We start from the raw sequence: 24,268 nt of genomic DNA, 5'->3' as shown, positions 1-24,268 counted from the left end.
TGGAACAACTCCCCTATGAGGAAAGACTAAAGAGGTTAGGACTTTTCAGCTTGGAGAAGAGACGACTGAGGGGGGATATGATAGAGGTGTTTAAAATCATGAGAGGTCTAGAACGGGTAGATGTGAATCGGTTATTTACTCTTTCGGATAGTAGAAAGACTAGGGGACACTCCATGAAGTTAGCATGGGGCACATTTAAAACTAATCGGAGAAAGTTCTTTTTTACTCAACGCACAATTAAACTCTGGAATTTGTTGCCAGAGAATGTGGTTCGTGCAGTTAGTATAGCTGTGTTTAAAAAAGGATTGGATAAGTTCTTGGAGGAGAAGTCCATTACCTGCTATTAAGTTCACTTAGAGAATAGCCACTGCCATTAGCAATGGTTACATGGAATAGACTTAGTTTTTGGGTACTTGCCAGGTTCTTAGGGCCTGGATTGGCCACTGTTGGAAACAGGATGCTGGGCTTGATGGACCCTTGGTCTGACCCAGTATGGCATTTTCTTATGTTCTTATGTTCAGCATCCTCACAAGAAAATGATAGAATAACTCACATAATATTATGGCAATGACTCTTCTACCTCTGGGTTTCCATGTGGAAGGTAGGTCCAGTGAACAAAGACTTACTCATCTTCTGCATTTACTCCATTTGTTGATAGCATCACTGGAGCCCTGATGTCCAGAAAGAGCACTGGGGAGAGGATTAGAGGTCTGCTGGGGACGGGGAGAGATTGTGGAAAGGGGATCAGAAATCTGCCCCAGAGGAGGTGAGAGTGAAAGAATCAGATGAAAAGTTGGAATTGGAACAGTCATTCTTGGTGCAGGTGAGCAGGAATGTTACTGTTCCCAGAGGACAAACAGGTAAAGAAAATGAAAGAGGGAGGCTTGAGTGTTTGCTCAGTCATATGAAACTTTGGAAGACCAAAGTCAATGAGCAGAGAGTAGTGATATGACTATATCTTGCTTCCAGACTGGGGTCATGGATACAACCCTAACAGTACTGAGGTAATCTGCACAGAGAGGCAGTTACAGTCCTAATGGCAGCAATACATGTGCATTTGACTTTTAAGGCCATTGAGGAAATCTGCACAAAGCAACCATAGTTACAAGCCAAGCATCAATTAGCATGAGGTTGCTGAATTTTTAAAACAGCCTCACAGGTCTTCAAGGGTTTTCTGCACATACCACGACAGCAATGAACTTTACTTGGAAGCCAAAGTAAGTTATCAATCTCTCAAATTTTCTGATAGTGCTTATCTTAATATCTGCATTGTACCAAGGACAGTGTTCCTGTGAATTGCTGCAGAGCTTGGTAGTAGGTCATGGAGGGGAACCTGGGTTTTGGAGTGGGTGCTGGCCTTTTGGAAATCAAAGAGGAAGAAGACAAGGCCTGGGGTGGCCTCTTGGCACAGGTGGCTAGAGGCCATTGAAGTGAACTTGCTTGGGATGGATGATGGAAGTGGTAGTGGTGACAGGACATGTTGGTCAGAAAGGAGACATAAGGCACGGAGGGTTGGGAGGGCAGGGAGAAGGTATCAATGTCCATATGGAAATCTGTGTTCTTGTACCCAGGGTGGTAAAGATCCAAGGAGGAAGAACCTCAGTTGGGCAAACTAAGGGCCCGATCCATTAAGGCTTTTCTCCCCCTTTGTGTCTATGGAAAAAACCCTCAGTGAATCAGATACAAGATGAGCAAATTATCATTTTTCTGTCATCATTTACTACTTTTTGCCAACCAAGGCATAGCATAAATCCAGGCCTCAATTTTGTCCTTACCTCCTAAGAATTAGAAATATGTGGAGAATGTTCTTCTAAGTATCTACAAAACAAAGCTTTATTCTACAAAACTGTGTATTAAACTTACCTTTACCAGAACAACAAACTCTTTTGAAAGTCTTGCATAGCCTGTTGCATCACCATCAGATGCTTTGCCTTCCGGGTTAAAAGTGACAGTATGTCCTCGAACCCTGACAGATTCTAGAGTTACAGTATGGTTGGGATGAAGATGAACCTGCAGCTCACAGATGCTTCCACTTTTATCCTAAAATAGGAAAAACTAGATTAATGATCTCTCCAATTCACTATGCATAAAACACTTAAAGACATCTGTCTCCTCAGTAATAAATAATTGGGACTTGTGTTTGTGTTATGTTGTCATTTTAAGCTTGTTTGTTTTATGTTTTTTTATGAATGTATTTTATTGTAAACCACGCTGAACTATGATTTGGAGATGGCAATATATAAAAGATTTTAAATAAATACATAAAGTACTTCAAAAGTATCTACAGCAAGAAACACCATTCATCCTTTATTTAAAAAAATAAATCCTGCAATTTAAAATTGTTAACCAGGAAAGTCAGAGTAAAATAAATGTTTTGTTTTCAATTATGTTCCAGAGTCACAGGGAAATAAAGGATAGTACAACCAGTACTAATACCTAAGAAGCTGATTTAAATAGGTGGGCCAGGGAAATGTAGCAGGCTATCAGGGATTGTTGACAATGAAAGTAGGAGGGCATGCTTTAGGACACTGCGGCCCCTTTAACACGGCGGTTGCATGCATCGCCAGACACTTTAGCCTGGCAATGCTTTTGACAGAAATTTACCTCTTGAGGTGTAGTTAACTTCCCTGGCATAGCACACAATGCAAAAGTTTTTTCACAAGTCATGCTACTCCTTGAAATGGCAATGAGTGCTTTGCATGCATTTGCATGTGTTACAACTCATTACTAGGCTGAGCAATTTACATGTCTTACAACTCATTACTAGGCTGAGCCAAACTATCAAAATCAGTTTGACAAAAGCTATGTGCTATATACTACTGAGGGTTTTAGACTTACGGGCATACTTTTAGATTTATAAAAGTATGCCAGGAACCTTTTAGGGAAAAATTGTGCACATATTTTGGCAGGTGAAATTTATAATTTTTGCATCTGATCTGTGTGCAAGGAAATAACATGAACATCTGCAATAATCACAATTTTTACATGATATTTACAAATAGAATAATATATTTCTGCTGCATAATAAATGCCTAGCATAGCATTTATCATGTGCACATGCAATATTGCACCTTAGTAAACAAGTCTCTTAGCTGGTTAGTGTGATAGTCAACATTAGCCAGCTAAATTTGTGTGAAATTTTCCAAACCCACAAATGGATGTCTTTAATTTAACCAGATATTCAGTCAAACACTTAACCAGTTAAGTGCAACTGAATATTTGCACAAAGTTAACTGTTTAAAGTTAAATGCTTAACTGCATTCACTCTGCCACCCCTAAATATTGACCCCCTTAGTACATAGGCCCCTTAATCACTAAGAGTCCCTGATGATTTACTAATTAACTTTAGAATATAAATTAGCTAATTAACAAAATCCATATCTGTAATAAGTAGTACGTTATCAGAAAACCTTAGCAGTTTAATATAAAAGAGGACTCCTGACCTCAGAAATAGAGAAGGAACAGAGTTCTAAGAACAGGATGCCAAGCTGCACAGAGATAACCTGCACAAAGAGGCACCTAAAGGTGATTTTCTGAAAAAGGAAGAACCTGCGATGGCACCAGCAGAAGCCTTCACCTTCCACTCTAACTTCAATGAGGAAAAGAAAGCACTTTGCCACAGTATAAATATACTCCTTGTCCTGTTTTTTGTTTGGTTTTTTTTAATTCAGATATCAAGAGCTGAGGGCTAGCGGAAAAATCTTCACAAATTATTATGGCTTTTAAAGGATTTAAGATATTAGTTACTTCCATTCTAAGTAAATATGTACAGTCATAGATAGGTCAGCTCTGTCAAAAGGGGTCCCTCATCAGGAAATTCCTGCTTTGGCTTTGAAGTTGAAAAAAAAATGAAATAAATGGAAGATAAAAAAGTGATTGCCAGCAGATATGGGACACTGAAGTCATTCATATGTCGTTCTCCATCACTAGCTGGGTCTTCAGTAGAACAGCCTACCAGTAGAAATGGTAGTAACTGAAGTTGCAGTAGATTCACATAGCAGTAGAAAGGAAATGAAGGAGAGAAGTAAGATATAAAAAATGGAGGTCCTGGGTACTGGACTTATCAAATCAGAAGAGGAAAAAAAAGAGGATATGGCAAAGCCAATCTTTAGATGCAGCAGAATGACTTTTTCAACCTCTCAAAAATCCATTTTTTCTATATTTCATGTTGTTTGCCTGCTATTAAGAGGGCAATTTTGTAACATTGTTACTTAGCTAGCAAATACATTCATATATTACACTAATATTCAAAGTAAACTTACATGCATAAATCTGTTTTGAAAATTATAAATTTCACTTGCCAAAATATGTGCACAATTTTTCCCTAAAAGGTACCTGGCATACTTTTATAAATCCAAAAGTATGCATGTAAGTCTAAAACCCTCAGTAGAATATAGCACATAGCTTTTGTCAAACTGATTTTGACAGTTTGGCTCAGCCAATCATCATTCACATCAGGGTTAAATCCCGTCCACTGACCTTCCTTCTCAGCCAATCAGTATCACCTCCAGTCCATGCCCTGCCCCTCTGATGACATCATAGGAAGTATTTCATAGCTACACTCCCAAACACACCCATTTCCATCTGTCCCTTTTTGATTATGTATTCCAGAACTGGAAATAAATTTTTCCATGATGGCTGCTACCGAATGGGAGCAGGAAATTATTCACTGACAAGATAGCAGCCACCATATGGTTCCAGGAAAGACATTAGGGTTGTGCATGCACAGTCAAAACAGAACAAAATGTGTTTTACCAGAGATGCCACAAACCATATTGAGGTGGCCATGCTTAATGATGTCACAGGGAATGACATCACTACCAAACATGCTCAGTTAAGGGCTATTTTTGTTTTCTGAGATGGAACATGTGGAGGCAGCCATGTTGAATAAATAAAATCACTGCAGAGGATTTGCAATACTCCCTGTGGTTTATAACACCATGATTACCTTTTATTTTAAAATGCATATTATTAAATGTCAAAGAAACCATTCTGCATTATTTTTAGAAACAGGCAGTTTGCATTTTAATCCTTTTTTTTAAGAAATGCAGATGGTCAATCTTAGTGTAAATAAAAAGTATGTATAGAGTTATTTTTATTCTATATACCACACATATTTTGTTCACCTTAGCAGTCCGTCTACAGCCTACAATGTGTAGAATTCAGCCCCTACCCTTCCTTTGCTGTTTTTGTAATGGGGAATGGAGAGAAGGCTGCAGGCTATGCTAGTGTAATCTGTTTTGAAAGTTGTAACCAGCATTGAAATGCAGTTCCTTGGTTTACAAAATACAAAGATGCACACAGAAACTTTAACAAACAAATGTACTGTATGTTTTGTGAAATCCACACAAGCACTGAGAAATAGGGGCCATAGTAGAATGACAGAGAAAACAGAATGAATGCTGGGAGTGATTTCCTCTGTTGCTGGGCAACAACAGAGAGCAAACCCTCGCCTTTCTCATATCAGTCCAATGACACACACAAGCACATTTTTTTTTAAATGAACTGGTTTCCAAAATATAGGCATTGGTACCTTGACAGAAAAGCAATCTTGTAATAAAAGTAATGTTATGAGATAACACAGAAAAACAGGAGATGCCCATACATGTCCTGGAGGTGGGAAAAAGGACAGCCATACACAGGCCTTAATTTGTGACAAAATGGAAGTGGGACTGTAGCATGGGTGGGGGGAGGGGAAGTGAAGAGGAATAATTAGTTCTTACCTGATAATTTTCGTTCCTGTAGTACCGTGGATCAGTCCAGACCATGGGTTGAGCCTCCTGTCCAGCAGATGGAAACAGACCAAAACTGAAAAGGGTGTCCTATATCAGGATAGAGCCTACCCTGCAGCCCCTCAGTATAACCATTGTCAAAGCAGAAAGAAGTAAGAAAACCCAGTAAGGAGATCAAGCAAGTAAACATGACTCCGAAGAGTAACAGACAAAACAATTATGAATAATTATGAACAATTATGGACAAAGAATGGACTCTGTAAAATAGTGCTCTTGCATATCCTTGGACATCATACAGATGCTTCCGGTGTCCTTAAGTTAATGATAGGTAACAGCCATCCAGAGACCTGTAGGAAGAGCTTCGAATGGACGCAGAGAGAGAAGAAAACAACCAGGGAAAGGGAGTCTGGACTGATCCGCAAGTACTACAGGAACGAAAATTAATCAGGTAAGAACTAATTTTCCTTTCCCTGTACGTACCCGGATCAGTCTAGACCGTGGGATGTACCAAAGCTTCCCTAAACCGGGTGGGACCGAGACAGTCCCGCTCGAGAGCACCTGCCGCCCAAAAGAACCAAAAACTGGGACATGCAGGTCTAGACAATAATGCCGAGCAAAAGTATGCAGGGATGACCATGTAGCGGCCCTGCAGATTTCTTTGCGGAGGGGACTGACTGACTCTCCGCCCACGAAGTAGCCTGAGAACGTAATGAGAGAGCCTTCAAGACTTCAGGAACGGACCGGCCTCGGCAAATGTAGGCCGAGGCAATCGCTTCTTTCAACCACTGAGGAATAGGAGCCCGAAAGCCTGTTGTCCCCTTTTCAGACCAAAGGACAAAAAGATGATCGGAGAGTTGAAACTCATTGGTGACTTGGAGATAGCGGAAGTAACACCCGTTTCACAATCAAGCCACCGTAGATCGCCCCCATCGGGACCCGCAACATCCTCCGCTAAGAACGCCAGAAGTTCCACCGACTGATTAACATGAAAGGAAGAAAACAACCTCGGCAAGAAGGAAGGAACCGTTTTGAGAGAGACTCCCAACATCCGAAAAACCGCAAAAAGGGGTTCCAGATATGACAGTGCCTGAATCTCTGAAACCCGAAGTGCGGAAGAAATAGAAACTAAGAAAACTGCCTTAAGCGTCAAGTCCTTTAGCGTAGCACGATGGAGAGGTTTGAACAGAGCCACACAGAGAGACCTGAGAACTAAATTGAGATTCCAAGATGGACATGTGGGATGGACAGGGGGGTCTCAAGTGTTTGGCCCCCTTCAAGAACCGAACAACATCCAGATGAGACGCCAGAAGGTGCCCCTCTACACGACCGAGAAGCGAACCGAGAGTGGACACTTGGATGCGCAACGAATTAAAGGGCAGACCATTGGAGAGGCCCTTTTGAAGGAAGGAAAGTGTTGCGTTTGTGCCTCTTCTCGCCCCTCAATCCACCCTCTTTACTTGGGATGCGACTCCCTTCGGCTCTGACGGACAGTGCAGCCACGGCTTCTCTCCGCCTCTTGGTCCCAGTTCCCCCAGGCTGGCCTGACACTACGGATCCGCCATTTTCCCGATGACGTAAGGGTGTGCGTGTGCTCCAGACTTTGTACCAGCAAGGGCGCGAACCTCGGGGGCATCCCCCCCGGTAGTTACTCAATCCATTTGCACTTTAAAAAGGTCTTTGTTTGCTACCCCTCTAACGAATTAGCAAGGAACTCCAACGGGACTTGCTTCAGCAGTCCACAATACTCGCAACAACAATCTGAGTCAGCCGGGGAATCCATCCCCACTGCTCAGCCTTTTCAAACTTACCAGGAGTACCTGCTCCACGGGAGCTCCGCTTTTGATTTCAGATTGCCAGAACACTCAGAAGACTCCTTATTCATGGAATCAATCGCGGACGTGAACACAGTGAGTTCTATTACATAGGAATCGGTACTCACTCCACGAGGGCCTACATTCCTATTGCTCTGAAGACTCCCTTCCGTCCAAGACATTATCGCAGGTACAAAGATCAAGAGTTACATTGGCAAGATTACAGATAGGAACCGGTACTCGCTCCACGAGGGCCCATGTTCCTAGAATCTTATACACTCTCTTCTACTTTAGAAGCCATTTCATACACAGCATTTGTGAGTTCTTATTACAGACTGTTTGTGGGAACCAGTGCTCGCCTATGGCTCCTGTTCCTGAATGTACTGAAGACTCTCTGTGGCATAGAGACCATTGCAGACATCTAGCTATTTGAGTGTACCAGTCTTGTAGCCAGTACACTCTATGCGACTCACTACGTCTAGTCCTCTCTCTACAGCTCAGCGACCCAGAGATTACATTCCAGTATCAGAAGGATTTCAGCCTTGCCGGACACAGCGACTCCCCTACTGCTACCTCTGGTGGTCCAGCTTCCAGGTCTAATAAAGAATCTATTGTGTTTATCTCATATTTAGCCTAGTCAATGGTTCCTCTCAGGAGCTCCTCCTGGGGATGCTGTCATCTACCATCGGCCCATGGATTCACCATTTCCTCCAATGTGGTCATTCCTTTCACATTGTCACCTTGTGGGAGCCAACCACTACAGACCACTGACTCCGCTCACGGAAGTATTATATAGTCAGCTACTCCTCTTTCTCTGAGACTTGCCAGCAGCCTATATATATATACACACACACACACACACACACAGATTGCTACTCCATAACGGGAGGCATGATAGATTGCTATCTCAATAGTGAAGTACTATATAACCTATTGCCAATTCCTCTTCCTTGGAGAGTTGATCCATAACAGATTGGTACAGCTTGCTACTTCCTTTCCTTACAGGAGTATCTAACAGCGGTTCGCTAACAGAATTACAGATAGCTAACTCCTCCCCTCTGGAGGAGCAGGTCATGTCATATCGCTACTGCTTTCCCTTTCAGGAGCACAGCAGAACAGCTTGCCAACTCCGCCCTCCTGGTGAAGTGAGCGACAGCAGATTACTAACTCCTCCCCTCTAGAGGAGGTGAGCGTAACAGATTGCTAGCTCCTCCCCTTTGGAGAAAGAGAGCATAACAGAAAGGACCATGGACACCGACGCCGAACGCACCGAGACACCCGAGGCAGCACAGACATTCTCAAACACTTTCCAAATGCAGATATAAGCTAATGAAGTAGATGTCCTATGTGCCCGCAGGAGGGTGGTAATCACCTCTTCCTTGTAGCCTTTATGCCTCAGCTGTCGCCGTTCAAAAGCCAGGCTGCTAGACAAAAACGATCCGCCTGGTCGAAAAATACGGGACCCCACCGTAGTAGACGAGGAAGATGGCCGAGATGCAGAGGGCCGTCCAACGCCAGATTGACAGATCCAGGAACCACGGCCTGCAGGGCCATTCGGGAGCTACCAGAATGACCGGTCCCTCGTGAAGTTCTATTCTTTGGAGAACTTTTCCCACGAGAGGTCACGGAGGAAACACATAGAGAAGGACATCCGATGGCCACGGGAGAGCGAGGGCATCCACGCCTTCTGAACAGTGCTCCTTCTGATGGCTGAAGAACCTCTTGGCCTTGGAATTGGTCAATGTCGCCATGAGGTCCAGGTGCGGAGGGCCCCACCGGTTGGTGATCAAGGTCAAGGTCATGGCTTCGTCCAAGAGCTCCCACTCTCCGGGATCGAGATGCTGGTGACTGAGGAAATTGGCCTGCACATTCTCCTTGCCTGCTATGTGGGAGGCCGTTAGACAATCCAGATGTTGCTCCGCCCAGGCAAGGAGTCGGCCATTTTCCAGAGCCACTAAGCGACTCCGCGTGCCCCCTTGCCGGTTGATATAAGCTACTGTCGTGGAGTTGTCGGAGAGGACCCTAACCGCCTTGCCTCGGAGCAGCGGTAAAAATTCCTAGAGAGCTAGGCGTACTGCCCGGGCTTCCAGCCGATTGATGTGCCAGTGGGCCTGGACCGGGGACCAATAACCCTGAGTGGCCTGAGACTGGCAGACTGCCCCCAGCTGGAGAAACTGACATCCGTGGTGACTATGATCCACCGTGGAGTCCGAAGCGGCATTCCCTTCAGAAGATGCGGAAGCGAAAGCCACCACCATATGTCGGTGATGGTAGAGGCCGAAAGCGGCAGAACTGTTTGAAACTGTTCCGACACCAGTTGCCATTGGGATAGCAAAGCACTCTGTAATGGACGCATATGCGCAAAAGCCCAGGGGACAAGGTCGATGGTGGAGGCCATAGTCCCCAGGACCTGGAGGTAGTCCCACGCCGTCGGGAGCGGGAGCAAGATAAGGTTGAGTATTTGGTCGACGAGCTTGGATGCTTGAGCATGGGGCAGAAACACTTTTCCCACCCATGTATTCAGGTGTGCCCCCAGAAATTCCAACACCAGGGAAGGCTGGAGATGACTCTTGGGAAAGTTTACTATCCACCCGAGAGAGGTAAAGAGAGCTAAACCCGGCTGATTGCCCGTTTGCAGAGGATTTCCGATGTGGCCCGCACGAGCCAGTCATCCACATAAGGATGGACTAAGACTCCGTCCTGTCGGAGAGCCGTTGCCACCACTACCATGACCTTTGTGAAGGTACATGGCGTGGTGGCTAGACCAAAGGGAAGCACCCAGAACTGAAAATGCTGTCCCAGAACGTGGAAGCGGAGATACTTCTGGTGTGCGGGGTGAATCAGGATGTGTAAATATGCCTCTGTTACGTCAAGAGAGGCCAAGTATTCGTCGGGATGAACAGCTGCTATGACCACCCTCAGGGTCTCCATTTGAAAATGAGGTACCTTGAGGGCCCGGTTGACCCTCTTGAGGTCTAAGATTGGGCGGAAGGAACCTTCCTTCTTTGGGATGATGAAGTAGATGGAATACTGGCTGGTGCCAAGCTCCATCTCTGGGACCGGGACAATGGCTTCCAGATGTTGAAGCCTGACAAGGGTTTGAGCCACCGCTTCCCGTTTCAGATGACCGCACGGCGAGACTACATAGAGGTCCAGTAGATCTCGAGAAAATTCTAACGCGTAACCGTCTCGGATAATCTCGAGGACCCACTGGTCTGACGTGATCTTGACCCATTCCTCAAAGAATAGGGAGAGACGACGCCCTAGATTGAGGACAGAGGAATGGGTCGACCGAATCTCATTGGGAAGCGAGCTTCGGGGTGGTAAGCTGAGGTGTCCCATCACGGAAGGACCGATGCCCACGAAAGGGATGAGACCAAGACTGAGACCGCGAAGAATAAGCATGAGCAGGAGCACCAAGCTCCCGAGCCGCATATCGACATTGGCCCCGAAACCGGGACCGGGAAGGCACAAAAGCTCGAGACTGTTTTGGCCGGTCCTCCGGCAGCTTGTGGAACTTGTTCTACCCAAGGAGTTAATGAGCTGCTCAAGGTCCTCGCCAAAAAGCAACTTACCCTTGAAAGGCAAGGTGCCCAATCGCGCCTTAGATGCTGGGTCCGCTGACCAATTGTGTAACCAGAAAAGCCATCTGGCAGAAACTGTGGAGGCCATTGATTTCACCTGGACTCAGAGAAGATCGTAAAGGCATCTGCGCCATACGCAATTACACCTTCTAACCTTTCAGCCTGCTCAGCCCCTGCAGGGGGAAGGTCCTGGGTGCCGAGTAATTGCTGAACCCACCTAAGGCCGGCCAGCTGCATGAGACTACTGCAAATAGTCGCCCGAACTCCCAATGCCAGTACCTCCAAGATACGCTTAAGGTGGAATTCGAGTTTGCGATCCTGTGCATCCTTAAAGGCCGCAGCCCCCACCACCGGGATAGTGGTATGCTTGGTTACAGCGGAGACGGAAGAATCCACTGTGGGAATTATCAGCAGTTCCAGGCAATCCTCCGGGAGTGGATAAAGCTTATCCATGGCTCTCCTGACGTGGAGCCCCGCCTCAGGAGCTTCCCATTCCCATAGGAGAAGCAATTTGAGCATGGGGTGAAAAGGAAAAGCAGAAGCCTGGGCCCGGAATCCCACCAGGACCGGGTCCATGTGCTTAGGTAGTGCTGCCGTAAAAGTGTCCACCAGTGGACCCTCAACTCCTAATTCCTGGAGGACAAAAGGAATGAGGAGTTCCAACTCCTCCTTCTGAAATAAGCGGAGGACCCTGGGATCATCCCCTTCGAGAGGAGGAAATGTGTCTGCCAAATCCACAGCTGGATCCGGATCCGGGGTTCCCAAAGGTGCCGGAGGGTCCGGGCAGGAGGGTCCCCCGGAACCACCCGCAGCCTAACAGCCCCCGTGCGGCTCTGGGGCCCTAGGATGAGCGGAGGGTCCAACCGTGGAAGTTTGGCTGGTGGGGGACCTGGGGAGGGGTCCTCCTCCTACTGCAAGCTGGCCAGGTAGGATTTGTGCATGAGCACAAATTCTGAAGAAAAATGAGGCCTAGACTTGCCAGGGGGGGGGGGAAGGGGGGCAGGGACCCTATCCAGGGGTCGCACGGGGCTCAAATCGGGGGGGAGAACCTACCAAATACTCCTCCCCTGCGCTGAGCAGCCCCGAATCAGGAGCTGCTAAAACACCCAAGATGGCCACCGTTCCTGCGGTTTGCCAACCGGGAATGGCCTGGCCACACGTCTAGAAGAGCGACCCTGGGCTGGATTTAGCTGCGCTGCCTGGGAGGGGCCTTCCCCACCCGGCAGGCACGCAAAACATAGCTCTCGCATGAAAATCGCGTCGAGGGCTCCCCACAGGCTAGGCAGCAGTGTGATCGCGGCATTGTCAGTGAAGAGAGCTGCGATCACAAAGAAAATCAGCTGATTAGGCTTCCCTTCGCTGCCGGGAGGAGCGGAGGCAGAGGACTGAACCCTGCACGCTCCTGACTGAACACCCGGCTGCCTACGACAGAGATAGAAAGACTGAGCTAGTGGGGAGACTTAAGGTATTTAAAAGTACCTCTGATTTTATTTATTTATTACTTATTTTTTTTTCAAAAGGAAAGCCAAAAGAGTGTGTGTGTGTGTGCCCTAAAGAGACTGACAGGAGAGAAATCTCCTGAACACTTGAAAAGCAGCCAGGTGAGGGGGGAGTGACTGGACCACCAGTTTCACCCCCTGAGGATCACCGGGAATAGGGGCTTAGGCTATGCTGCAAAAAAAACCAAACAAGGGGCCAAGCCCCCCTAAGCCCCCCAAGAGCATGGAGACAGTGCTGTCTCCAAAGGATAAAAAACAGAGCCAATTCCCTCTTTTTTTTTTTTTTACTAAAACCAAGAAGGGTACTTGCTTGATCCTCTAGGGAAAAAACCGAAACTGGGAATAGGGCTAAACTAGCCAAGATCAGGAGACCGCAGGTTGAGCTGATCCATCTGCTGGAGACAGACAAATACTGAGGGGCTGCAGGGTAGGTTCTGTCCTGATATAGGATACCCTTTTCAGTTTTGGTCTATCTCCATCTGCTGGACAGAAGGCTCAACCCACAATCTGTAAGGGGGAGGGGCAGAGTGTGAACTCTCTCCTACACATACATGTGAACATATCCAGTAGCTGTAAAAGCAGAGGGGCTGATAGGCATTCACCTCCAGTTTCTTCATCCTTTCCTATCCTCTCTCATGCCTTGCCTTTCAACTGTGCCAGGAAACCTCACAAATCAAGGCTATGTGGCTCTTCCTGTTTTGTGGTAAACAGCTCCATCACTCTCTGAACTGCTTTCTCTGGGGCCTGGGGGGGGGGGGCACCAGAAGTGAACCTGCCATCACCGGCTCTGCTGCGTTTCTGCAGGGAGCTGGAACTGATTTGCACCGGACATGGCCATGTTTCAATAACATGTCTGCTTTAGGAGTGATTCTATAATTGATCATCCTTATTCCCTCCTAGCTAAGAGGAAAAAGGGGCTGAGCACAGGACCATAAACGAGCTTAAAAAACACAAACCTAATAGCAGCTGTAAAAATTCCAAGGTACCCTAAGAGGCACCAGAAATGGTAAACATGAAAATTCTTCCTTACATATTTGTAAACAGAAATCACAGCTCACAGTAGACAGACTGCAGCACTGCACCATAGAATGAGCCAATATTTGGTTAAAGCCCCAGTGAAAAATATAATCCCTACAAAACCATGGAAAGATAGGCAATAAAAAGAGGGAGAAAGAGGGAGACAGCCCCTGGTTCCCAAGCAGGGAGTAAGCCCTGCTGCTTTCTTAGGGAGGGTCAGTGATCAGGGCTTAACAAGGAAAAGAGCACTGATTGGCTGCACCAACCTGTCAAAACAAACTTAACAAAAGCCATAGCCCGCAACTACTCTCCCCATCTGATACAACTTAACTTAGGGACCATAGGTTTCCCCAGGACCCTAGGCCCCCCAACTCCTGGCACAATTCAAACCTGGCCTGGGTGTGTCAGGGCTTCCCTGGGCTCCTGACACCCCCCCCCCCCTCCCCAATTCAAATTTTCTGTGACCTTGGAGTTCCCATCCCCTTCCCAAATCCCTGAAAAAGCCTAAAGGGCAAGAACAAATCCGACTAGCTCCTGTCCCAGGTCCAGAGCTTCAATAATGGTTGCCATACACCTGAAGGACAGAGCCAAAGTGGCATAACTTTGCTGCCTTCCTCCGCTCTAGCTAGCACCATCTTTTTGTGCAGCACTACATTTGTGCATTTGTACAGTCATACAATAAAATGGAGTTAGCCACACCAGAGGATGACAACAAAGTTACATCATTTTGGTGCCGCCCTCCAGATGGGCCATGTCATGTTTAAAAATTCTGACCTGCTGGGGACTTCCCCAGGCCCCTCCCATCGCCCATTCAAATTTGCCGGGGTCTGGAAACTCCTATCCAGGTCCCCACTCCCAGGTTCTTGAAAAAGGCTAAAGGCCAGGAGTCAGGAATGGGGTGTCCGAGGAGCCCAGGCCCTGAGGTAAATAATAGGTCAGGAGAGTGGTTGAAATCTGTGGTTTGGGTTTTTATTTGTTTAGGGATTGTTTTTTTAAAAAAAATATTTTTTGTTTAGCTAAAGAAATAGACCCCAAAAAAATGCAAAAACAAACTCTTAAAAACAAATCAAAGGAAATATTTTGGTGTTGTACAGAAAATTACATGACAGCAATGCTGGTAGGTACTGGGAATGGTACAAGTGCACCACACTCCCGGCAACCTTGGGGGTTTTGGGGTGGCTCAATGTTAAGAGAAATTTGATTCTAACAGTGTTTGAGGGCCCTTTCTTTTATGGTCTGGGAAACTGATAAGTACGGGGGTGACCTGCACAGTGCAGCAGATACTGGCATAAGCATAAGCTTGCTGGGCAGACTGGATGGATCATTTGGTCTTTTTCTGTCGTCATTTCTATGTTTCAAGGTGGAGTGGAAATTGAGGTAGTGGTTAGAAGGCACATGAGGGACCCACATGGCAATTTCAATATTTTAAGGAAATGGCTCAAGCCACTATGGCCTGCAATTTATTTTAATTCTTGTTTGGGAATTGGAGGAGGGGAAGACAATTGGTGCTATGTAGCCATATGATTTTAGCTGTTTTGGGGAGTGAGGTTGGAGAATCAGACCTAATTTTTGTTGTTGTTGTTGTTGTTATTTGGCTATACTTTAAATATAGCCAGTTAAGATTCAGGTTATCCGGGTTCACTTTAACCCACCTGGTTATATTCAAATATAGGGCCAGATTCATTAAGGCTTTTCCCCTATTTTGTGTTTATGGGAAAAACTCTTAGTGAATCAGGTCCATAGCCTATTAGTTTTAAAGTTATCAGGGTAAACTTAACCAGATAATTTTAATTGGACCTGTAGGAGCCTACACACACCCCAAAATGTCTTTATAAATAGAAAAGGAGTAGAGGAGTTCCCATAATCCCCAGGGACTACAGCTCCCAGGGGATTATGAGAACTGTAGTCTCTGTAATGGCCTTTTTGTAGTTCCTGTGTCTTTCCTCCTACCAAACATTATAGTAACATACTATTGTAGCAATTTTCAAAGGCGTTACGCATGTAAATTAAGACACATGTACTTGCAAGTTCATGAAATAAAGATTTATATTGTTTCACTGAAGCTTGTATTCACTCTCCTTCCTTCCAAGAAGGATTTGTTTATTTGTTTATATCAAATGTAACATACTGTTGTAGCAAATTTCAAAAGTCATATACCCACGTTAATGCACTTAACATTGGTAAAACCTATTGACAATGAAATCTTGTAGCAATTTTCACAAGCCCATTAACACAAGTAAAGTACATTTACACATATAAAACCTACTTTTAAGTGTGTAAATGCTTTTTGAAAATCAGGCCCTAAGCCTGAGAGCAGTCAATAAAAGCCTGAAACACATTGAAAGGGGGGGTGGGTCATTACCATTCCAGAAGCATAGCCTTTGTCAACAGCAAGAGCAAGATGCTGAATCTGATGGCTGCTAAACACGCACACATTTCCTCTCTTGACCGACACATCAAAGAGACCTAAAAAGAATGAAAATATCAGTAAGACCTTTTTCTATAAGCAATGCATTTTAGCATTAGTTTTAGATTTAAAAAAAAAAAACACTGCTGTTATAATGTTCCATGGATGTCACTGTAAAAGGAAAATGTCACCAAAGTTTGCATTACATATGCACGTTGTCAGAGAAGTGTTCGGAGGAAAATGTAAATGTAACTGTGACGTAGTGTCAAGGTGATGGGACGCGTTCTGGTCCGCAAGGGCTCTTGCAGGGTCCTGCTTTGCCTGGAAGGAATCCTTATACCAGCAGAAACAGTAGTTAGGGCTATCAGGAGCTCTGCAAGGGCTGGACTCACTACCTCTTTCTCCCTTATATTTCTGCCTTAATTCTTCCCAACACCAAGCCCTGATGATGGTAATATTTATCCTTAGTGCCTCTATGTGCCTTCCTTTACCCTCTGGGTATATGTTTCTTAAATGCCTAGGTCTAACCCCCCCCCCCCCCCACACTCCCTTTCAAATATACCATTAGGACATGAGAAAGATCTAATCAATATGAACAAACATTCATCTATTACGGGAAACACATACCGCCTGTCAAACTCCAAATGATCACTTTTATGCTGGGGTTCCTCTATGTAAAACCCTCTCTTTTGAGGAGTCACCTCGCTATGCTCTGGACCAAACAAACAAAAAACACCACACACCACTAATCTCCAGCTGAAACAAGCTTGAGATGAAGCACTTGCCAACCACTGACTGCTCTGTCCTTTTCTACAGGATTTCACTTTACCCGAGCTGGGCTGGGATGCATGCAACAAATAGTGTTTGGTTCTATCTTGTGCTCTATACAAGCTCAAAAGTACCTGTTTTCTGCAGGTTCCAGACAAATCTTCACTCTTCAAGTAGACCAGAACTGCCCTTTTGGCAAAGAGTAAACCACTAGGGGTGTGCATCCATTTACCACGTATTTGTAATCCGCAACTTATTTTATTTATTTATTTATTTATTTATTTGAGTTTTTTCTATACCGGCATTCACGGAGTTCGTATCATGTCGGTTTACATAAAACAAGGGGTGATCAATAAATTATAAACGTACATAACTATAACATGAGTATACATTTACAAAATATAACAAATTATAACAAGTGCGCAGAAAAAGCAGTTACAATAAAACAAGGATGGTTCTAACTGGGAGTAGAAGAAGAGGATGACAGAAGTTTAACAAGAAGTTTAACAAGAAGTAGAACGTGCAGTGGTTGGTAAGTCTGTATCAGTTTATTGGGTGATAATCAGTCTTGCTGTATTTGGCGGTCGAGCATTGGTCAGGGTCCAGAAAGGCTTTCTTGAACAGCCATGTCTTAAGTCTCTTTCTGAAGGTTGGAAGACATGGTTCCTGTCGTAATTCTAAGGGTATTGAGTTCCATAGTGGGGGACCTGCTGTAGAGAAGGCCCTGTCTCTCAGTGTTATATGTTGGGTGGTATTGGCGTGTGGTACCTGTAGATATTCTCTGTAAGCTTCTCATGGGTCTGTTGGAGGAGTGTTTTTTGAGAGCTATTTGTAGATTGAGAGGAGCTAGTCCATGAATATTTTTGAAGATTGTGGTGAGGGATTTATGGATTATTCTGTAGTGGATTGGCAGCCAGTGAAGGTCTTTGAGTACTGGCGTAATGTGATCTCTTCTCCTCTTGTTCGTAAGGATTCTTGCTGCCGTGTTCTGAATCATTTGGAGAGGTTTAGTATGGGATGATGGGAGGCCTAGTAGAATAGCGTTGCAGTAATCTATTTTCGCAAAGATTATTGCTTGGAGCACTGTTCTGTAATCATGGAAATGAAATAGGGGTTTTATTCTTTTTAATGTGTGAAGTTTGTGGAAGCAGTCTTTAGTTGTTTGATTAATAAATGATTTTAGGTTTAGCCGGTTGTCTATCGAAACTCCTAGATCTCTTACTTTTGAGATTTGTAAGTTGGCTGGCGGGTTCGTGGTGATTGTGCAGTTATCTGGAGAGATTAGCAGGAATTCACTTTTTGATTGGTTAAGAATTAGGTTTAAGCTGGATAGAAGGTCATTAATTTCTTGAAAACAGTTTTCCCACATTTCTAAAGTTTTGTTGATGGATTCTTTAAGGGGGATCACAATCTGGACATCGTTGGCATAAATAAAGTGTATTAGGTTCAATTTGTTTAGAAGTTGGCCAAGCGGGAGAAGATATAAGTTGAAGAGTGTAGGTGAGAGGGAGGAACCCTGAGGAACTCCTTGTGAAGATGGGTATCTATGGGATTCTTTGTTGTGGATTTTAACTTTGAAACCTCTGTTCTCTAAGAAAGTCTTGAACCAAGACAGCGCTGATCCTGCAATACCGATGTTCGCCAGCTGGTTTAGTAATATGGCGTGGTTTACAGTGTCGAAAGCCGCTGATAGATCTAATAGGATCAATAGGAAGGCCTGTCCTTTGTCGAGACCTAAAGTCAGGTAGTCCGTAAGTGAAATGAGTAGTGATTCGGTACTTGAGGCTTTTCTGAAACCGAATTGAGTAGGGAATAGAATTTTGTGTTCTTCTATGTAATCCGATAATTGCGTGTTTACTAGTTTCTCCATCACCTTGGCAATGAAAGGAAGATTGGAAATTGGACGGTAGCTGTTAGGATCTTTGGGGTCCAAATTAGGTTTCTTGAGAAGCGGTTTGATGGATGCTAGTTTAAGGTCATCTGGATAGTAACCCTGGGTGAATGAGCAGTTTATGATGTCCGCTAGAGATTTGTTTATGGTGTTTGGGATTAGAAGTAGTAATTTAGATGGGATTTGGTCGAAGGGGTGAGAAGAAGGTTTCATTTTCTTCAGAAGTGTTTGGATCTCTGCGGAGGTGGTAAGTTCAAAAGATTGTAGGGATATTTCCTTGTTGTGGAATACGTAAGTGCTGTCTGGAGTGCCTGTATTGGGCTTAAGTTGTGTTAGGAGGTTTGTAATTTTATTACTGAAGAAGAGTGCCAGCTCATCAGCTTTTGATTGTGCTTGGTTGGATGGTATGTCCGGTGTATTGGCCTGAGTTAAATTGGAGACGAAAGTGAAAAGCGCTTTGGGGTCGAAGATAATGTCATGAATCTTATGTGCGTAGTAGTCTCTTTTTGTTTTTATTTTGTCCTATCTGTTAAATACGTGGGGAGGCGAAACGCATAGTGACTCCCCACGTATTTAACAGATTTCTGTTTTATTTGACCATGTGACAGGGGCTACCGGTGCCATTGGTCAGCCCCTGTCACATGGTCACCGGCGCCATCTTGTGCTCCTACCATGTGACAGGGGCTGACCAATGGCACCGGTAACCCCTGTGACATAGTATGGGCAAAGGCTATCGGCACCATTTTGAGTCCTGGCATCAGATGGCCGGCGTGCAGGAGGTCGCTCCGGGACCCCCGTTGGACTCACAGGGACTTTTGGCCAGCTTGGGGGGGCTTCCTGACCCCCACAAGACTTGCCAAAAGTCCAGCGGGGGTCCGGGAGCGACCTCCTGCACGCCGGCCGGCCGATGCCAATACTCAAAATGGCGCCAATAGCCTTTGCGCCATTTTGAGATGCAAAGGCGATAGTGAGGGCAAAGGCAATCGGCGCCATTTTGAGTCTCAGGGCAAAGGCGATTGGTGACACAGGCTATCGGCGCCATGATGAAACCGGCAAACGAGGGTGTGAGAATGCAGGGATGGCTTCTGGACTCTCCGCTGGACTACCAGGGAGTTTTGGTAAGTCTTGGGGGGGTCAGGAGGGTGGGGGGTTGTAGTTAATTTTAATTTTAGCTGGGACACGAATTTAACTCGCCGTATTAATGCATCGGGGTGCCATACGGCAGAATGTAACGCATTTGCGCCCCGACGAATCCGAATCACGAATGCAACGAAAACCTTTTGGCTGCACATCCCTATAAACCACTAATGTTCGTCCCAAATTGTCAGTTCTGCCTTTCTTAAGTTTGGAATAGTGCAGAACTGCAGATAGCATATAACACTTCACAGTGCCACCTTTAACAATCACCTTTACTCTGACTAAGACTCAATTCCTAAATTAAGGCTAGAATACCAGCTTCTTATATTCCTGTTGTTCTAAAGACCTAATTACTTCTTTTAGGATTGGCTGGATAACTGGTTGGCTGGGCTTAATACCTCTGCTTTTTAGCTTAGCGGTTTTAAATTCACCGTTTTTATATCCAGATACCACAAATTCTTATCCTTTATAAATTCCAAACTTGCTCCAAAAGGTAGTTCAACTGGCAATATATTGCTGCTGTTCTCTCAGCTATTCACGTCCCATCTAACAATCAGCTCCAGACTAGCACTGTATTTTTTTATACTTTGCTATTTGCTGGAACAGAGTTCTGTTTAATTCTTTTTAAAAGACACTTAGCTTGAGAGGTAAAGGCATTCTGGGAGGAGGGTCTGCCTCTTCCTCAGGAAGCTCATCCATGGTGCAGATGTGGTTGTGAGACTGGAGCAACCACCACTTCTTCCACTGCTTCTCTTCTGTCAGGACACTCCCCCATTTATAGTAGCTAATAGCCTATGTCTGTGACCCTGCTGATTCATGCTGACTCAACCCTTCCTACTGATTCTTTCTGCCTAGTTTACTCCCAGGATTATGGGAACTGTAGTCCCTGTAATGTCCTTTTTTTGTAGTTCCTGTGTCTTTCCTCCTACCAAATCATTACAGTAACATACTATTGTAGCAATTTTCAAAAACCCATTTACTCACTTTAAGTTCACTTAATGTAAGTAAAACCTATTGACAATGCAATAGCATAAATTATAGCAATTTTGAAATGCCTTTGGAAATTGCTACAAACTATGCTATTGAATTGTCAATAAGCTTAACGTGGGTACAATACACTAGTATTGTTGTGCGTCCCGGCCACGTCCGCTCCGTGGCCAGCTCTGCTCAACTTGCTCTCCCATCCACGAGCTCTGGGCTCTCCTCCTCCACAGCCACAGCCAGTTCGCGGTGTCCCTGGCTCACCCTCTCGCAGTCTCCCATCCAGGCCTCACGGTGGGGCTCGACGTCCTCCATGGCGTCGGCCCCATCCTTAGGCTCTCGCGCGTGGACCACCCAGCCTCTTAAAGGGCCAAGGGCAGCTCCCAGCTCCGCGGTGTGCCCTGATTGACAGCAGGATTTAAGGAAGTGGTCTGACACCACTTCCTTGCCTTGGCAATCGGGACATATACTCCAGTGTCTCTAGTTTGCCTGTTCCAGTGTCTCCTGTTCCAGCGTCTCCTGTTCCTTTATCTCTCCATTCCTGGTAGTACCCTTCAGACTGATCTCACGGTATTGACCTTTGCTTTCTCCTGACCTCGTCTGACTGCTGCCGGATCCGACCTCTGCCTGTTCACCGACGTCGCCTAACTGCTGCCTGGAACCGACCACTACCTGACCACTGACTACTTCTGATCACTGCCTGGAACAGACACTCGTGGACGCTGAGGCAAGTGGCAATTTTATTCTAGATGATATTGTCACACTACTTCAGATTCCTCTTCAACCTCTGGAAGTACCTCTCCGCATCACATCAATCCAGGGAGAGCACCTCCCCGGATGCATTACTCATCGCACCGTGGCCTTCCATCTCACCGTGGGAACCCTCCATGAAAAAGAAACCTCTCTGTTCATCTTGAAGTGTTCCACGCATCCGGTAATCCTAGGACTTCCTTGGCTTCAGGTACACTCACCCCATTTCGACTGGCAATCCCTGCAGTTAATTCAGTGGGGACCCAAGTGCCAGAACCACTGTCTGCAACAAGTGACTCCAAGGGTTACCTTCCTAAACGCTACAACCCTTACCGGGTTACCTGTTCCATATTCTGACTTCAAAGATGTGTTCTCCAAACAAAATGCTGACATTCTGACTCCACTTCGAAAATTCAGTTGTCCCATTGAGTTCCTACCGGGCATCATGCTTCCCAAAGGCAGAACCTATCTCCTCTCGCTTCCGGAAACCCAAGCTATGTCAGAGTACATTAAAGAGAACCTGAATAAAGGATTCATAAGACCCTCTGATTCCCCGGCAGGAGCCAGATTCTTCTTCATGAAGAAGAAAGATGGCAGTCTACATCCTTGCATCGACTACCGTGGGCTAAACGCCGTGACTCGCAAGGATCATTACCCTCTGCCACTCATTAGTGAACTATTTGATCGCCTACAAGGAGCCTAGATCTTTATAAAGTTAGATCTCCGAGGGGCATACAATCTTGTACAAATCCATCCTGAAGACATCTGGAAGACCACCTTCAATACAAGGGTCGGCCACTACGAGTACGTAGTAATGCCTTTCAGACTTTGTAACGCCCCTGCGGTCTTTCAGCGTTTGATGAATGAGATCTTCCAGGACCTACTATACTCATTTGTCATGATATATCTGGATGATATGCTGATCTTTTCCAAGGATCTGAAGTCTCACCGTTCACATGTTCAAACCATCCTCCAATGCCTCAGAGACAATCACCTCTACACAAAATTAGAGAAGTGTATTTTTGAACAGACCCATCTTCCATTCCTGGACTACATCATCTCCAATCATGGTTTCACCATGAACCCTGAGAAACTCCAGGATATTCAAGATTGGCCCCAGCCAGTAGGCCTCCTCGCCTTGCAAAGATTCCTTGGATTTACAAATTATTACAGAAACGTCATCGCTAACTACTCCACGCTAGCTGCTCCACTCATGGCCATGATTAGGAAAGGTAGTAACCTTCAAGATTGGAGCCCCAAGGCTCAATCTGCTTTCCACGCCTTGAAAGAGGCCTTCTGCACTGGACCATGTCTATGTCATCCAGATCCTAACCACCCCTTCATCATCGAAGTTGACGCCTCCACCATCGGAACAGGGGCGCTCCTGAGCCAATATTCCTCCAAGGGGGTCTTAGTACCCTGCTCATTCTATTTGCATAAGTTTTCTGCCGCAGAACAAAACTACATGATTGGGGACCGTGAACTCTTAGCTGTGAAATTGGCCCTTCAGGAATGGCGTCCCTGGTTAGAAGGAGCACAGCATAAGTTCACGATATTTACAGACCACAAGAATCTTGAACACTTAAAGGAAGCCCAACTTCTGAATCCTAGACAGGCCTGCTTGGTGCTGTTCTTTGAACATTTTGAAATCCTCTACCATCCAGCAGCCAAGAACACCCAAGCAGATGTTCTCCCTCACTCCCTCGAGCCAGAAGATATGCCCGAAATCCCTAGACACATCATCGACCCAGCTTGCATAACCCTCACAGTGGCCAACATGGTAACAGCCGGGAAGACGGCGGTCCCACGCTGTCTCCGGGAATGCGTCGTCCACTGGGCATACAACTCGAAGTTCACCTGCCATCCTGGCCAAGCTCAGACCCTTGAGATGTTAAGAAGACATTATTGGTGGCCCAGCATGGTTAAAGACTCCCGCAGTTATGTGAACTCCCGTCCCATCTGTGCACAGCAAAAACCCATGACTGGCCATCCTTGGGGACTCCTCCAACCTCTTCCAGCTCCCACTGAACCCTGGTCAAGCATCTCTACTGACTTCATCGTTGATCTGCCCCCATCAAAGGGCAAAACAGTCATTTGGGTTATTATTGACCGCTTTTCAAAAATGGCCCATTTTGTCCCACTACAGAGCCTTCCTTTGGCTCTTGAGCTGGCAAAACTCTTCCTCAACAATGTATTCTGCTTACATGGATTACCTAAAGAGATCGTTTCTGATCGTGGGCCACAATTTACTGCCAAGTACTGAAAGTCACTTTGTCAAAAATTTGACATTACCCTGAATCTGAAGTTAGCCTACCACCCTCAAGCAAATGGCCAGGCCGAGAGGACAAACCATTCCTTGAAAACAGTGAGTCTTGCCTCACAAATTTGTTACATTTTTTGAGGGTATAAATAAACATGTGGATAAAGGTGACCCATTTGATATATTGTATCAGGATTTCCAGAAAGTATTTGACAAAGTCCCTCATGAGAGACTTTTAGGAAATTAAAATGTCATGGGATAGGGGACAATGTCTTATTGTGGACTGCCAATTGGTTAAAAGATAGAAAACAGTGAGTAGAGCTAAATGGTAAATTTTTCCAATGGAAACAGGTGAATAGTAGAGTGCCCCAGGGATCTGTTCTGGGATTACTGCTTTTTAATATATTTATAAACAACCTGGAAATGGCAAA

The 24,268-nt window shown here is 45.4% G+C and overlaps 1 protein-coding gene across 1 annotated transcript in view; it reads right to left on the bottom strand.

The window, feature by feature from the left end:
* The window catches only part of LOC115085365 (lipoxygenase homology domain-containing protein 1), a 462,471-nt gene that overhangs the window by 220,112 nt on the left and 218,091 nt on the right, over positions 1–24,268 (bottom strand). The window contains exons 13-14 of the mRNA XM_029591284.1: positions 16,006–16,109; positions 1,864–2,040 (exon numbers count right to left, since the gene is read on the bottom strand). Of these exons, the coding sequence (XP_029447144.1) occupies positions 1,864–2,040; positions 16,006–16,109 (281 nt within the window). The remainder of the gene's footprint in view (positions 1–1,863; positions 2,041–16,005; positions 16,110–24,268) is intronic.

Source organism: Rhinatrema bivittatum, chromosome 2 (assembly GCF_901001135.1).
Source record: "Rhinatrema bivittatum chromosome 2, aRhiBiv1.1, whole genome shotgun sequence".
Classification (NCBI taxonomy): domain Eukaryota; kingdom Metazoa; phylum Chordata; class Amphibia; order Gymnophiona; family Rhinatrematidae; genus Rhinatrema; species Rhinatrema bivittatum.
The sequence above is the reverse complement of the archived record's forward strand: the minus strand, read 5'-3'. Positions and strand labels throughout refer to the sequence as shown.